The 18,031-nt window shown below is 41.9% G+C and overlaps 1 protein-coding gene across 1 annotated transcript in view; it reads right to left on the bottom strand.

Moving 5' to 3' along the window:
* trmt44 (tRNA methyltransferase 44 homolog) overlaps positions 1-13,662 on the bottom strand; it is a 31,283-nt gene extending 17,621 nt beyond the window's left edge. Inside the window, exons 1-4 of the mRNA XM_033018893.1 lie at positions 13,252-13,662; positions 7,578-7,701; positions 5,302-5,521; positions 3,014-3,082 (exon numbers count right to left, since the gene is read on the bottom strand). Coding sequence (XP_032874784.1) covers positions 3,014-3,082; positions 5,302-5,521; positions 7,578-7,701; positions 13,252-13,630 — 792 coding nt within the window. The 5' untranslated portion in view covers positions 13,631-13,662. The remainder of the gene's footprint in view (positions 1-3,013; positions 3,083-5,301; positions 5,522-7,577; positions 7,702-13,251) is intronic.
* Positions 13,663-18,031: the final 4,369 nt, after the last annotated feature.

The raw sequence follows: 18,031 nt of genomic DNA, 5'->3' as shown, positions 1-18,031 counted from the left end.
TCAGATAATGGTTCATTTGTACCTCATTCATTTAATCAGTTACCTAACTAAAAGCATGATTCCCACTGGATGTGCACACCCTTTGCAGCCACATGATTTAATTTGTTTATTTTATATTAAATGTTTTCAACTTTCATTAGATCATAATTAAGCCATCGAGAGAAATGTGCAGTATACTACCACTATAGAAATATTTTTCCTCTTATGTTGCTGTGCCCAAACGTTAATGCACCAAGTAAGGTGGATATTTGAACAAGGCTACATACAGTACCACTGAAATATCATATCAATCAATCAATCAGTCAATCAACTTTTATTGTCATCTTGCAAAGCAACAGTTGTACAGTGCAAACTGAGAAGACGTTTCCCAGGGAATACCGGAGCATCGCACATGAAACTTAAAACATTTCACACATAACAGTAAAAACAGTCCAGTCCCTGATGACACTTATCGTCACTTATCAAGACATAATTTTGTTTGCCATGACAGTGCATTAATGATACTCATTCAAATTGTGTTAAACTGCATATAATGCATTTAGAATGTGAAATAATTTAAATCTATGGTGATCCATATGAAATTAGTGCAGTCAGATAAACTACTATAAAAACACGTGTCAATGGGGAATGTGGACTAGGCGCTAGAGAGTTTCAGACTCACAATATCAAAGTTAATTTTCCTGCAGTATTTTCAAAAATAAAAGTTATTTTAATAGTTATAAGATTATTTTTCTTACTGTAAGCTAAAAATACCGAAGGCTATATTTTACACTACGGTTGGTGCCAGAAAAGTGCAACCAGAGTGCTGGTGGAGGCAATCATATCAGTGATAGTTAAGATGTTTAAGAATGAACTGCAGATGCTGGAAAATTGAAGGTAGACAAAAATGCTGGAGAAACTCAGCGGGTGAGGCAGCATCTATGGAGCGAAGGAAATAAGCAATGTTTCGGGTCTAAACCCTTCTTCAGACTGATGTGAGGGTGGGGGCGGGAGGAAGAAAGGAAGAGGTGGAGCCAGTGGGCTGAGGGAGAGCTGAGACTACCTGAAATTACAGGTAATTGTTCATACCGCTGGGGTGCAAACTGCCCAAGCGAAATATGAGGTGCTGAGGTGCTGAAATATGGGGCCAGAGTGAGGACCACCATAAATTGGAGGAGCAGCACCTCAAATTTCACTTGGGCAGTTTGCACCTCAGCATGATTAAAGCATGATATTAACCACTTTAGCTGAATGAATGGGAAAGGATTTTAAAAAAAACATAAATCCAATAAACATTGGTGTTCTTAGCGAAGATCCTTCTACATGTATTATGTTACGCTGACATTCAGAGACAGCACATAATTAGCAGGACGAGTGCAGCTGCCCTGAAGAGAAACACCCGTGCAATAATAATTGATGAATTAGAAAAGTTGGGATCAATTGGGAAGTGGTCTCATTCATTTTCAACATAACACACAGCATATATAAATGTATTAACTGCTTCGTATAAAGAGTATCAAATGCTGAATTGATGACAGGAATGAAATGCTTAAAATGATGGCTAAGCCAAAGTCACAGATGGATGCTCAACTGCTGTGGCAGGGATTGCACCTCCTGCAAGACAAACCGGATAGCATAAGTGGCAATGATACATCATTTCCGGATGAGTTCAATGTCTTTTATGCATGGTTTGAGGGGGAGAATGATTACACAAGCCCCCATAGCCCCTGACGACCCTGTGATCCAAGTCTCTGAGCTTGGCATCAGAGCACCGTTCAAGACAGTGAATCCATGCAAAGCATCCGGTCCTGATGATAAACCTGGCAGAGTATTAAAGATTCTGGAGTATGGACCAACTGGCTGGTGTATTTGAGGACACCTTCAACTTCTCACTGCTGTAGTCTGAGGTTCCAAATGGTTTCAAAAAGACATTGATCGTACCAAGAGTTTGGTGACCTAGCTCAATGACTGCTGTCCAATAGCACATATTCAGCGTAATAAGGTGCTTCATGAGGTTGGTTGTGGCGCAAATGAACTCTGCCTCAGAAATGTCCTAGATGCACTCACTTTTCCAATTACCACAGCAGGTCAACAACATCTGCAATTACACTGGCTTACAAAAGTTATAAGTCTTTCATAGTCCTAGAGTGATCCAGCATGGAAACTGGCCCTTCGGCCCAACTTGACCACACTGGCTAACATGTCCCAACTGCGCTTGTCCCACCTGCCTGTGTTTGGTCCATATCCCTCCAATCCTGTCCTATCCATGTACAGTCTGTCTTAAACTTTAGTGTAGTCCCAACCTCAACTACCTCCTCCGGCAGCTTGTTCCATACACCCACCACCCTTTGCGTGAAACGTTACCCCTCAGATTCCTATTATATCTTCTCCCCTTTACCTTAAACCTATGTCCTCTGGTCCTTGATTCCCCTACTCTGGGCAGGAGGCTCTATGCATCTACCCGATCTATTCCTCTCATGATTTTATACACTTAAGATCACCCCTCATCCTCCTGCACTCCAAGGAATAGAGTCCTACCCTGCTTAATCTCTCCCTATCCTATAGTTCAGGCCCTCGAGTCCTGGCAACATCCTTGTAAATCTTCTCTGCACCCTCATCTTTCCTATAACATGGTGCCCAGAACTGAACACAATACTCTAAATGCATTCTCATCAACGTCTTATACAACTGCAACATAACCTCCCAGCCTATACTCAATACTGAAACTGATGAAGGCCAATGAGCCAAAAGCCTTTTTGACCTACCTTGGACGACCTTCAAGGAATCATGCACTTGCACTCTGCTCTACAACACTCCCCCAGAGCCCTGCCATTCACTGTGTTCACAAACTGTGTTCAGTTTGGAGGTTTTTATGAAATCGGGCAACAGTAGAAAGTAGGTCAATCCTTTTCTGCCTGACTCATGATCACAACAAACATTATTTACTAGCACAAACAGATGTACAAATTATTGGAACACATTCCCGACCTCGGCCAAGATATCCAAATTTGTGAAATGTGAAATATCACCCTACCAATAAGTATGTAGCAATGGCGACATCCTCATAAACAAATTTTTCAGGATTTGTAACTTCAGGCCAAATCTAAATAAAATTGAAAAGAAAAAGATATTAGGAAGATGCCAGTACCCAGCAGCCGTAAACACTTAACAGACAAGAACAAGGAATTTCCACCAGGGGGTGTATAAGGTGCACTAGATGCTCTGTTGATATTTCAATGTGAAATTATGCGCTACAAATAACTTATTAGAAACATAGAAAATAGGTGCATTCGAGTAGGCCATTCGGCCCTTCGAGCCAGCACCACCATTCAATATGATCATGGCTGATCATCCAGAATCATTACCCCGTTCCTGCTTTCTCCCTATATCCCTTGATTCCATTAGCTCTCAGAGCTATATCTAACTCTCTCTTGAATACATCCAGTGAATTGGCATCTACTGCCTGCTGTGGCAAAGAATTCCACAAATTCACAACTCTCTGGGTGAAAACGTTTTTCCTCATCTGAGCCCTAAATGGCCTACCCCTTATTCTTAAACTGTGACCCCCCTGGTTCTGGACTCCTCATTAATACAAGCAGGTACATAACATTACTCACAAATTGGCATAATCAGGACGCTTAAAAAAATCTTGATTGAAATGACATTCTCTAGGATCCCTGAGGAAAGGAATTGCCAGAAAAAAGATTTTTTCCAACTTTAACTTTTTTAAATGACTTTGATTCACTCCATTAAAAAATGACGCATAAAAGCAGTCAACTAAAAGCACAATTTGTCCTGCTGTACTTTAATTCTAATGTTATACCACAGTTTTGATATATTTTAACAATATGTGCTTTGAAATAATAGGTACTATGCTAATACAATACCTTGCTTTCCCTTTCTTGAAAAACAACGTTGATATTCATGAGGATAGTGGTTTAAAATCATATTTATTACAAGAACAGTGTTTGAATATTTTAAATCTACCCAGGGAAACTTTCCCTCTCATTTTCACTGAGCTGTGTTCAGTATGAAAGTCTACCTGTTCCAAACATTTTTAACTGCTTCATTAGGAATTGGGATTTCTAGATTGGAAGTCTTCTTGAGGCTCGTGTATAAATTTGATAACATGTTTGTACATCCTGTGAGCGAAGGCTTAACAACTGATTTTGTTTGAATCGCAGAAAAATATATATACATTTGTCTCTTTCACAAAAAGCTAATGAAAGACTGAGAGGTTATTTTGAAAGATTTTTGTGCCAACTTACTTTAATTTATAGCCCTTGTTTTGCAGAGCTGCCAAGTTTTGTCAGAGCATTTCAGTATTCTAGTACCTGAAAATTAGTATTTTGCTGAGGAAATCAGTATTTTTACGGTGCCATTTTGCTGAAAAATGTTATTTTTTATGTGGTCATACCCATGTAAGAGTACAAGAATACATAACTTTGCTACCAATTGACATGTCTTCTACGCACCTTACTTGACAGTGTATTCATTGTCATCTCTTTGTATACTGCTGTTTGAATGGCTGCTTCTTGCTTTCAGAATTTTCAGAACCAGATGATGTAGAAGCCATTTTGGAAGCCTCCCTCTCCTTCCCTCGCTCACCCTCTCGCCCTCCCTCTCTTCTTCTCTCTCCCTCCCTCTCCCCTTCCTTTTTTTCCCCCTCCCTCTCTTATTCCCTCCCTCCCTCTCTCCCTCCCCTCTTCATCTCCACCCCTCCCTCTCTCCCCCTTGAGCCCACCCACCATTCTTTAAAATCAAGGCCAATCCCAATGTAACTGCAGTCCCACTAGTAACCTTTCACCACTAGGCTTATCCAGAATTCTACCACTGCCTGAAAAATAATCAAAGGCTCAACATCCACTGAGAAAGAGAATTCCAAAGACTCATTGTTATACGAGAATTTTCCTGAACAGTCTGTGACCCCATAGCGCTTCGTTAAAATTCCCACTCGTTAAACTGACAGTGCTCTGCTTAAACCTGGAGCGGGACAGGCAGCGACTCTGAAGAGAAGGAATGAGTGAGGTTTCTGGTTGAGATCCTTCTTCAGACTGAACTGAACTCCGTATTTAAAATCCGTATTTAACAACACAAAATCGTACATCAGTATTCTTATCGCATTTCCGTACAAAATACGGAAAATCTGTACTACTTGGCAGCTCTGGTTTTGGTATCATGTGTAGAAGATCTTATCAGTGCTTTATAAAAAGTATTTTATACATATAGTGGATGAAGTGACAATGACAATGCTCCATTAAATTAACTCAAGTATCACATACACACCAAGGTTATTCAGATTTATTTTTCTCAGTGTTGTACCTTGACTATTTCTTTGTATTTTGCTTTCAAATTATGATAATATTGACTATATTTTTCCACAGGAATGAGAGAAAGGGTGCTCTTAAAATAACTCTTCTTGTTCTCTGCAGACCATTTCACAATCTTTGTAAGTAAAACATCTGTAAGCCATGCTGTTTTGGGATACAAAATCCCATCCGCATCCCATTCTTCAGGGTACAATATGGAAATGGAAATAAACCTTTAACACAGGGGTTAAAAAAAACTGTTACAATACTGAAGAAAAATATGGCAGTTTTAAGATACAAACAAGAATCTAACAATACTATAGATGCTGGTATTCAAAAACAAAGACAAGTTTTAAGTTGCATTGGTGTGAGAGATAAGACAAAGTAAATGTTTGTGATAGATTGAGGGCAGGGCCGCTGTGATGATCAGTTATTAATGGAGACAATTCAAGGATGCCAGAGAATTATGTAGTATGTAGTATATCTTTATTGTCATTTTCCTGAGCACTCACATACCCAGAGGAAACAAAAAAACATTGCTCAACCAGTGTCCATTCAGTGTGCAGTAAAAAATAAATAGAAATAAAAATACATATATCATGAACAAATTAAACACTCTACTCCCTACTAAACATCAACAGGCGTTCCGATCGGCAGCGGCACGACAGTGGCTCTGCTGTAGTGTGTCCAGGTTGGTGGTTGGTGCGCGATACTTTGGCAGGGGGCAAAGTATGTGTTGCAAATTAGTATGTGTTGCAAATAGAGTGTTAATAGAGAGGGAGAGAGGGGAAATTAAGCCAATATCACTTTTGGATAATTTACAGCAGAAATAGCTGGAAAGCATTTACAAAGCATGTTTTTTTTTAAATAATTCGATATCAAATCTGGAAAACTACATAATGTGGCACAGCTGGTAGAGCTGCTGCCTCGCATTGCTGGAAAACCAGGCTGGATCCTGACCACGGGCGCTGTCTGTGTGGAGTTTGCACATTCTCCCCGTGACCACATCGGTTTGCTCCATTTTTTTTCACATCCAAAAGACATGTGTGTTTACAGGTTCATTGGCCTCTGTGAATTGCCCCTAGTGTGTAGGGAGTGGAGGCGAAAGTGAGATAACAGAACTTGTGTGAAAGGCAGATCGATGGTCCGCATGAACTTGGTGGGTCGTAGGGGCTGTTTCCGTCCTGTATCCCATAACAAAAAAGACCAAATGGAAGATGAGTTTCTTTAAGACTGCAATAAGCCTCTTTATAACAATACAGGTCATAGGCGATAAGATAGATCAGAGTGGATGAGGGATGGATGATTGAAATAGACAGCAACAAAACACTCAGAATTGTCCTGAGAGATTGAGCACAGGTGCTTAACAAAATTGTCACCTAATTTGCATTTAGTTTCACCAATGTTCAGGGGGACCACTCTGAACATGGAATGCACTGAATCTAATGAATCACAGAAGCTGAATCAGTGTCCTGTTGCTGTCCACTTTAATTCTCCGACTCTCACTCTGTCTCGTCTGTGGTTCTTTTAATAATTATCACCCGGCTTGGGGGGACCGCCATGAAGAACAATGGAGGACTCGGCTTGGGGGGGACCGCTGTGTGAGACGGTGGGAGAACAAAGGGGGACACGGTGTGGGGGGACACTCTCGTTTAGAATTCTCTGCTCATGGGATAAGTCAGCGTTTGTTTGTTCATTTGTGCTGGTGAAGGTGCTGTGCACACAGCAGCCAGACAACAGTTGCTTGCCTTTTTCATTTTGTTTTCACTTTTAATTTCAAGGTTTTGTGCACCTTGTGTTATGACTGTCGGCAGACCAATTTCCCTCCGGGGATTAATACATTTTTATAGTATAGTGTACAATGTATAAAATATGTCTAGTTATTAATGTGATCTTCCGACAAAAAATACAAAATGAATAAATGTAACGCTAGTGCTGAACGCTCCCTAGATCACACCAGCAAGCAAAACTCAAGTCTGCAATTCATAAAATTAAGCCAACCCTTATATTTTGAGAAATTTCAATAGGTTTGGTTACATCTACCAAAGGTGGTTCTTTATGTTTTTGCCTCAGCTCTAACAAAAAGGCACACACGCAATTCTCCAGATTATTATCAAGACAAAATGTCTGCACTATCAGGCCACCATTTAGGTTTTGTGGAAAATTAGTATATGTAAATGAGGGTTCTGCTACTGAAGAAAGATTTCCGTTCTTTTCAATAAAAGGGTACTTTTAGCCTTTAACTTATTTTTCTGCAGTACTGATACTGTTGTCTCATTGAGAACTCACCATGATGATTCATCTTCTTTATCGTGTCGAAGTTTTAATCTGTACATATTGTTCTTCCTGAATGTACAACTTTCTGCAATCTGCCCGTCTATTGGTATAAATGTTGCTGTGTTGTTTAGAAAATCTGCAACGCACGAAAGCATACTGTTTCTTCAAAAGAAAAGGTGCAGCAACAGTAATGTACAACCACTTGCTTGCTTCTGAGACCTAAATCAAATCGCTTCCGATCAACTGCTCAGTTTTTTTAATAATATAGTTTGTGCCATTTCCTCTCAATGACCTATAGCCATTGAAAAGGAACACCAAATTAAAAAATAAAAACATATTAACTGATGCTATTGATAAAACAAAATGCGCCAAAGGACTCGCTGAAGCCCATATAGTTCAATGGTTCTTTATTATCACATGTACCAAGGTACAGTGATTTTTTTTTGCATACAGATCACTGCTCTGCCCTCATCAAACCTCTTGGCGATCTCTTCAATACAATCTTATCAGATTTACAAGACACGATTTTGCATGCATAAAATAATGCTGACTATACTTAAATCAGTCCATGCCTATCCAAATGCCAGTAGATACTGAACCTAAGAATCCCATGCAACAACTTTCCGCCACTGATGTCAGGTTAACTTGCCTTTTCTTGTTGGCCTTCTTAAAAAACAGTGCAACTTTAGCCACCCTCTAGTCTTTTGGAACTTCAACTGTGACTAAAGATAGAGTCATACAGCATGGAAACCGGCCCTTTGGCCCAACTTGCCCACACTGACCAATATGTCCCATCCACACTAGTCCCATCTGCCTGCAGTTGGTCCAAATCCCTCGAAACCTGTCCTATCCACGTACCTGTCCAATTGTTTGTTAAACAATTGGACAGTTTGTCCCTGCCTCAACTACCTCCTCTTGCAGATCGTTCCATACACCCACCACCCTTTATGTGATAAAATTACCCCTCAGATTCCTATTAAATCTTTCCTCCTTCATCATAAAAACCTATATCCTTTGGTTCTCGTTTCCCCTACTCTGGGCAAGATAATCTGTGCATCTACCTGATCTATTCTTCTCACTTCTAAAAAGATCACCCCTTATCCTCCCACACTCTAATGAATAGAGTCCCAGCCGGTTCAACCTCTCCCTACAGCTCAGACCCTCCTGGCAACATCCACATAAATCTCTGTACCCTTTCGAACTTGACAACTTCTTTCTTATAACATGGTTCCCAGAACTGAACATAATACTTTAAATGCGGCCTTACCAACATCTTATATAATGCAACCTGACCTCCCAACCTACATAGTTATTACGCTGATTGATGAAGGTCATGTCAATGCCAAAAGCCTTTTTTCCACCCGATCTACCTCTGACACTACTTTCAATGAGCTATGTGTTTGGACTCCTCCTAGGTCACTCTGCTCTACATTTCTCAGAGCCCTACCATTCACTGCGCAATTATGTCTTCAAGGGCCTCCACAATTTCCTCACTAGCTTCCCACAAGGTCTGAGGATTTACTCGGTCAGATGCTGAGGATTTATTCACCTTAATATGCTTTAAAACTGGCAATATCTCCTCTTTAGTAATTCAGACATGATCACAGACATCACAACTCCTATACCCCAATTCCCAACTTCTCCTCAGTAAAAATAGATTAGTATTCATTTAATTGCTCCATCTCTTGTGGTTGTACACGATGAACCTTGCTAATCTTTAAGGGGACTATTCTTTCCCTAGCCATTCTTTTACTTTTAATATACCCTATACCCCTGTAGAATCTCTTGGGATTTTCCTTTGCTTTGCTTGCCAGCTCAATTTCATGTCCTCTTTTTGCCCTCCGGATTACATTAAGTGTATTCCAACTTTTCTTATACTCGTAGAGAGAGTACAAGTACCCTCTTCAAAATGTCTGACAAGATACATCCCTTTACACTCTCAGTCCCAATGTAGGTTTTCACCTCAAAACATCAACAATTTCTTCCTCCCCCCAGCAGATTGGTTGCTCCATATTTCACCATCTGCAGTCTGTAGTAAATCTTAAGCAGACTCAATCAATGGCTACAGTTATGGCAGCTGGAATATAAAACTAAATAGATGGAACATTTGTGAAGGAATCTATTTTGGCAGAAAACATGCATATTTTAGAAACATAGAAAAATAGGTGCAGGAGTAGGCCATTCGGCCCTTCGAGCCAGCACTGCCATTCAATATGATCATGGCTGATCATCTAAAATCAGTACCCTGTTCCTGCTTTTGCCCCATATCCCTTGATTGCTTTAGCCCTAAGAGCTAAATCTAACTATCTCTTGAAAACATCCAGTGAATTGGCATCCACTATCTTCTGTGCCAAAGAATTTCACTTCTGTGGCAGAGAATACCACTGTAAAAGATGAGTGAACACTTGTAAAAGATGAGAGAACAAAATCAATTGTGATTCAGAAAAAAACCCTTGGAGGGCTTATACATGAATTACTGAGAGTTAACATGCAGGTTCAGCAAGCAATTAACGCAAATGATACATTGGCATTTGTGTGTTACTTCAATTATTGGGCGGCACAATGGCACAGCAATAGAGTTGTTGCCTTACAGTGACCTAGGTTCGATCCTGACTATGTGTGGCTGCGTGTACGGGGTTTATACGTTCCCCCTGTGACCATGTGGGTTTTCTCTCGTGCTCTGATTCTCCCAGATTTCAAAGTTGTGCGGATTTGTGGGCTTCTGTAAATTGTCCCTAGTGCATAGGATGGAATTAGTGAACGGGTCAGCATGTATTCAGTGGCTGTTTCCATGCTGCTTCTGCAAACTAAAAATACTAGCAAGATCACATCTGGGATACTGTATACAGATCTAATTTCCTTACCATGAGGAGGACAAACTTAAGATTGAAGGACTTGAGATTGTTGGTTTGCCGGATTGATTTTTGGGATGGTGACTTTGTCAAAAAGCAGATTTGGGCCAAGTGCTTAGGAGATGAGCTCAAAGAACTGTAGAGATCTTTATAGGGTAGACGAATGAGGAATTTAGAACCCAGGGATCATGTGTGTTAAAATACTGGGTTGGTCATTCAAGGCAGTTCCTCACCAGTCAAGAACCAGAGTACACAAGATTAAGGTGAGAGGGGAAAAATATAAAAGGACATGAGGGGTAAATTTTTCACAAAAGATGGTGAAATAATTTTTGACAGTAAAAGACTTGAGGGAAGTGGGGAATGTACAGGAAATGGTACCAAGGTAGAAGATCAACTACAAATAGTGAAACGCACAGCTGGCAAGAGCTGATTGGCATACTGTTTTTTTTTTTTTGCCCCTAGCTTATATTTCAGTGAATATAAAGTTTGGTGGAATGAGTAAGTATGTGCATTCACGAGTCCAATATGTCAAACGCAGGAATAACAAATTACATTACATAGTCTTCAGATAATGCATTATTCCACCAGCTTGATAACAGACATTTTTGGTGGAGATGAGAGTGAGTAAGGGATTCTGGAGAGAAAGACATTCAAGGAAGATAGAGAATTGGAATAGCAGATGGTCAGAATGTAATTCATGTTCACAGCAAGACAGATCTTTGGAACAAGATATTAGGAATGAACTGTATTAGCTCACTCTGGGATCATGAATTCTTAAGAGATTAGACAGGCTAGATGCAGAAAAAAATTCCCAATGTTAGGGGAGTCCAGAACCGTTTAAGAATATGGGGTAGGCCTTTAGTACTGAGATGAGGAAAAACTTTTTATCCAAGAGAGTTGTGAATCTGTGGAGTTCTCTGCCACAGAAGGCAGTAGAAGCCAATTCACTGGATGTTTTCAAGAGAGTTAGAATATAGCCCATTGAGCTAATGGAATCAAGGGATAAGGGGGAAAAGCAGGAACAGGGTACTGATTTTGGATGATCAGCCATGATCATATTGAATGGCTCGAAGAGCCGAATGGCCTACTCCTATTTTCTATGTTTGTATGTTTCTAGCCTGAGTATTGATCGTAGATATGTGTTGGTGATTCAGAAAGGGATAGTTGGTGGTCAATCTTTGGAACAGATTTTAAAAGGCAGTCTCCTTGTCTCAGAGAAGGGAGATACTACTATCTGATGGATATTTTAACACTCGGCATTAATCTAGCAGACCCTATAAACCAGCTCAACCTGAGTTGCTCCCACGATGGAAGCTGCGGATCAACTGGGTAAGGTGACTGCACTGGGCCTGCATTCGCTGGAGTTGGGGGGGGGGGACATTCAACCTCATTGAAACGTACAGAATAGTGAAAGGCTTGGATCGAGTGGATGTGGAGAGGATGTTTCCACTCACGGGAAAGCCCAGGACTGGAGGTCATAGCCTCAGAATTAAAAGATGTTCCTTTTGGAAGGAGATGAGAGGAATTTCTTTAGTCAGAGGGTGGTGAATCTGTGGAATTATTTGTCGCAGAAGGCTGTCAATTAATATTTTTAAGGCAGAGATAGATTCTTGATTAGTAGGGATGTCATAGCGATGTAACAAAACTTACCTTCAGCGGCGCTGCAGTTCTGCCATTGGCCGTGTGTCGCGGCTTTGGCGCCTTTGAGGGGGGGCGGGATTAAAATGCCGTTTTCTCCTGCCTGTCCGAGGGATTTCCTCGGCCTGCCAGCTGATGCAGAAAAATCGTTCCGACTTCCGTTATCGGAAGTTTAAAAAAAAATTTGCGGGACAATTTAATCGCTGGAGTAAAATAAAAAAGCGACTTCTAACGCCCTCAACGCCTACAACAGGACGGATCTCACGTAGGGGACAAAACATGGGGCAAGTCGTTTACTTTACAATAAACTTGCTTCTTGGAATGACTTTAATCAAAATTTCCTTGGCAAAAATGTGATTTTGGCACCATACGGCAGTGTTTTTCCTGCAGATATGGGGTTTAAATTTACTGCAACCGCAACGTTCCAATTGATCGCGTTCCACAAAAACCCACTTGCAAGATGATAAAAATGCCCATTGATTTACGGGAATTAAACATTAAATTCCTTCCATTTGGCCTATAAATTCATGACAATGAGATTTAAAAATCATGTTATATTGTGAATTCTTGTGTGAATTTTATTTGGACATTTAGGCTATTTAAAAATGTTAACCTTTTCTTAAGAAATGGATAGATGTTTAGATCTAGTAATTGAATTTTGTAATTAGCTACAATTAGGTAACTAACTAATTATATGCTTTAATTTCAGGTCATCCAAGTAAGATTGTTTCATATTTGTGTCAGAATACTTCAATCTATAAAAACTGAACATTTCTTTCAGTTCTCTTAATTGTTAAGAAAGTTATGGGCTTTTGACTGTCCCCGATCACAGCTTTACAGTTAAGTCAATGGAAAAGCAACAGGGAACAAGATGCTAATTTCTGAGTATGAAAATGGCCATAACTTTTTTAATACTGAAGATATGAAAGTGAATTAGGTGTCAAATTAAACGTCTTTTTATGCTTTATATGATGGGATAAATTGCAGACTTGATTTTTAAAATCTCAAAATGTTATAACATTGCTAGATGTCAGGGGTTATGGGGAGAAGGCAGAAGGATGGGGTTAGGAGGGAGAGATAGATCAGCAATGATTGAATGGCGGAGCATACACTTGATGGGCCGAATGGCCTAAATTCTGATCACATTATGACATGAAAATCGCTCTCCGGCTCAAGAGGGGGCGATTGCACTCTACCTTGGAGGACTATCTCAGTGCAGGTGGCCGCTCCGGCTTTGGGAATCACGGTCCGCAGCAACACCTTCAACAGCTCGACCCGCGGGGGAAGGAGCAGCTCCATCCCCGGGCCGGCCTCGGCCTCCAGCCCCGGCAGCAGCTCGGCCAACACCTCCCGCAGCCCCGCAGCAGCGCTGCCGCAGGCGGAGCAGTCAACCTCCCGCTCGGCCTGGAGCAGGCATCCGCTCAGCCGGCGGTTCGCCACCTGCGGCCTCGCCGTCCACACGGCGACTGCGGCCCAGAAGCCGGCGGGCGGCGAGTGCGGGGCGGTGGCGGTGGCGGTGTCGCAGGACGGAGCGGCGGCGAGGATCAACGGCAGCTCGCGCTCCATGGCCGCCATGGGGAAGGACCGCGCGCTTCCGCCCGCGCCGCCACGTGACAGCGGCGACAGTTGGCTCCAACAATCTTAGAGCGGCGGCGGAGTTCCGCTGTGTGAACGTTGGTTGCTCAGCTCAGAGTCGCCTGGACCGCAACACAGGTGTGTACACTGGGGGCTTCACACTGTGTACACTGGCTGCATCACAGGTGTGTACACTGGCTGCATCATAGGTGTGTACACTGGGGGCTTCACCCTGTGTACACTGGAGGCTTCACACTGTGTACACTGGCTGCATCATAGGTGTGTACACTGGAGGCTTCACACTGTGTACACTGGCCTCATCATCACATGTGTGCACTGGCGGCATCACAGGTGTGTACACTGGAGGCTTCACACTGTACACTGGCGGCATCACAGGTGTGTACACTGGCCTCATCACATGTGTGCACTGACGGCATCACAGGTGTGTACACTGGAGGCATCATAGGTGTGTACACTGGAGGCTTCACACTGTACACTGGAGGCATCACAGGTGTGTACACTGGGGGCTTCACATTTTGTACACTGACGGCATCACAGGTGTGTACACTGGCTAGCAATGTCACAACATTTTGAGATTTTAAAAATCAAGTCTGCAATTTATCCCATCAGATAAAGCATAAAAATAAGTTTAATTTGACACCTAATTCACTTTCATATCTCAAGTATTTAAAAAGTTATGGCCATTTTCATACTCGGAAATTAGCACCTTGTTCCCTATTGATTTTCTATGGACATAACAAAAAAGCTGTGATCGTGGACAGTCAAAAGCCCATTACTTTCTTAAAAATTAAGAGAACTGAATGAAATTTTCAGTTATTATAGTTTGAAGCATTCTGAAACAAATATAATCGATGACCTGAAATTAAAGCATATAGTTAGTTAGTTACCTAATTGTAGCTAATTTCAAACTTCAATTACTAGATCTAAACATCTATCCATTTCTTAATAAATGATTAACATTTTTAAATAGCATAAGTGTGTAAATAATATTCACAAATAATTCACAATAAAACATGATTTTTAAATCTCATTTACATCAATTTATAGGCCAAATGGAAGGAATTTAGTGTTTAATTGCTGTAAATTAAAGTCCATTTAAATCAGCTTTCTAGTGGGATCCTGTGAACGCGCTGGTTTAGAACGTTCACATTGCGGTAGATTTGTGCCCTCAAATGCCCAGAAAAATACTGCGGGATATAATGGGCCTAAAATTAGCTACTCGCAACCTTAAACTTTGTATAAAGATATCTTAAGAAGCCCTTTTTAACGTAAAAATAAACAGCCTACCTTCCGTTTTCCCCTGTATGAGATCCGGCCGGTTGCCGGCGGTCGGGGGTTTAGAGGTTAATTTTTAACCTACTATAACAATTTAATAAAGCCCTTAAAACTAATAATAGCTCAAGCGAGGGAATCTTCGCCTCGGGAAAATCGCGGTTTTAAACCCGCCCCCCTTTAAACGGCGCCAAAATCGCGCACACAGGCTGGGACAGATTTTCAGCGACGTTTCAGGTAAGCTTTGCAACATACCTACAATAGCGGCAACACAGGTGTGTACACTGGGGGCTTCATTGGTGTGTACACTGGGGGCTTCACACTGTACACTGGCCTCATCACAGGTGTGTACACTGGCAGCATCACAGGTGTGTGCACTGGGGGCTTCACACTGGGGGCATCACAGGTGTGTACACTGGCGGCATCACAGGTGCGTACACTGGCGGCATCACGGGTGTGTACACTGGTGGCAGCACCACAGGTGTGTACACTGGCCGCATCACGTGTGCACACTGGCCGCATCACAGGTGTGTACACTGGTGGCATCACAGGTGTGTACACTGGTGGCATCACAGGTGTGTACACTGGTTGCATCACAGGTGTGTAGACTCAGACAACACATTGAAACATAAATTATATATTTAAAATTTGAAAGTGTTTAAAAAGACTGCAAAACCAAAAATAAATTGCGATAAAACATATAACCATTGTAGTGTAAGAGGTGGACCATTGTGTCGTGTAACCGACGTAGGATTTGCAGATTGATTGAAGAATCCGATGGTTGGAGACAACTAACTGCCCCTGAATCTGATGGTGTGGGATTTCGGGCTTTTAAACCTCCTGCTCAATAACAGTGAGAAAATGGCGTAGCCCAGATGGTGGTCATCTTTCATGCTGCCATCTTGAGGCAACACCTGAATAGATGCTTTTAATGGTTGGGAAGTCCAGAGTTTAGTAACTTGTCAGTTTCTTTGTTGAACTAAATTAAGGCGCATGTTGCAATCAAAAGCGCTTGAACAATTGGTTGGGAAGAAAGCCAAACTGTAAGAAAGCCGATGATGGACTGGGCAGTGTTTACTACTTTTTGTAGTCTTTTCCTCTCCAGGGCGCTCAAGTTGCCGTACCAAGCCACGATGCAACCGGTCAGCATGCTCTCTACTGTGCACCTGTAGAAGTTAGAGAGAGCCCTCCTTGACAAACCGACTCTCTGTAGTCTTCTCAGGAAGTAGAGGCGCTGATGAGCTTTCTTGATGATTGCATTAGTGTTCTCGGTCCAGGAAAGATCTTCAGAGATGTGCACGCCCAGGAATTTGAAGCTCTTGACCCTTTCAACCATCGACCCATTGATATAAACGGGGCTGTGGGTCCCCATCCTACTCCTTCCAAAGTCCACAATCAGTTCCTTGGTTTTGCTGGTGTTGAGGGCCAGGTTATTGTGCTGGCACCATATGCACAGTCGCTCGATCTCTCTTCTATACTGTGACTCATCCCTATCAGTGATACGTCCCACAACAGTGGTGTCGTCAGCGAACTGGATGATGGAGTTCGCACTGTGACCGGCTACGCAGTCATGATGAAACTACATCTGTACTTGTGCTATGCATGAACTTTTCAGCATCATGGATAGTCCATAATGAATTCATTCACAGTTTGAGTTTTATCCTGCCTCTATCATGCATTTTACCAGTAACTGCTGCATACAGTACATTTTCTGCTCATGTGGCAGAAGTGTCCCTGATTGCCGAGATAGGGCAGGTGGAGCATACAGTGGGCGTGAGCTCTCCTACCATGATTTGCCCTTTAATTATGAAAATTAAACTAAATGAAAGCCTACTATTTACAGTGTGCTTATTTTACTCTAGTCCCCATACTATTTTTGGACATTTTAAACTCTCCAGCCCACTTTTCCACTGTGACTATTTCAGCTATGTTTAAACACTTTGAATCTCTGTCCCCACTCTTTTTAAAATGGCTACAACTTTGTCCCGCTGTGTCCAAACTCTTTGAATGCTAGTTCCATGTTTTAAGCTCTGAGTTTGTTTCCAGTACTTTTAAATTCTCCTTGCTTTGGTTTCCACTGTTTTCAAACAGGATTGTTTTCAGACCTTCATTGCTCTGAACTATGTTGATGGAACCGTCATGAGGGGGGGAAGGGAAGAACAATGGAGGACCCGGCATGGGGGTACTGCTGTGAGGGAAGGGGGAGGAGAACAAAGGAGGAGTCGGCATACTTTGTCAGCGCCGTCAGTGGCCACTATTTGTATACCTTGGGTGTGCAAGCAAAGAATTTCACTGTGACATGTCACATGTGATAATGAAGTATTCTATTCTATTCCATGGTATCAAATTCAATTATAACGTCATTCTTCACCCACCCACAGAGTTGCTCTGTAACCATTCAGTGACATCCTTGCTCCTGACACAGGGAGGCAATGTACACCCAAAATATCGCACCCACAAAAAATAGACACAAAATGCTGGAGTAACTCAGCGGGACAGGCAACATCTCTGGAGAGAGGGAATGGGTGACATTTCGGGTCAAGACCCTTCTTCAGACTGAAAGTCACGGGATATGGAAACGAGCTATATAGACAATGATGAAGATAAATATAGAACAATGAATGAAAGATTTGCAAAAAGTAACAATGATAAAGTAAACAGGCCATTGTTAAAAGTTTGTTGGGTGAAAATGAGCTGGTGCGACTTGGGTGGGAGAGGGATGGAGAGAGGAAATGCCGGGGTTACTTGAAGTTGGAGAAATCAATATTCATACTGCTGGGCTGTAAGCTGCCCAAGCGGAATATGAGATGCTGTTCATCCAATTTGCATTTAGCCTCACTCTGACAATGGAGGAGGCCTAGGACAGAAAAGTCTGTGTGGGAATAGGAAGGAGAATTAAACTGTTTAGTACCCGGGAGATCAGGTAGATTCAGGCAGACTGAGTGACGGTGTTCAGCAAAACGATCGCCCAGTCTACGTTTGGTCTTATTAGAGTTCACATCCTGTTCAACTGATACAGTAGATGAGGTTGGAGGAGGTACAAGTGAACCTCTGCCTAACCTGAAAGGACTGTCAGGGTCCCTGGACAGAATCGAGGGACGAGGTATA

The sequence above is a fragment of the Amblyraja radiata genome, chromosome 1 (genome assembly GCF_010909765.2).
Source record: "Amblyraja radiata isolate CabotCenter1 chromosome 1, sAmbRad1.1.pri, whole genome shotgun sequence".
Taxonomy (NCBI): domain Eukaryota; kingdom Metazoa; phylum Chordata; class Chondrichthyes; order Rajiformes; family Rajidae; genus Amblyraja; species Amblyraja radiata.
The sequence above is the reverse complement of the archived record's forward strand: the minus strand, read 5'-3'. Positions and strand labels throughout refer to the sequence as shown.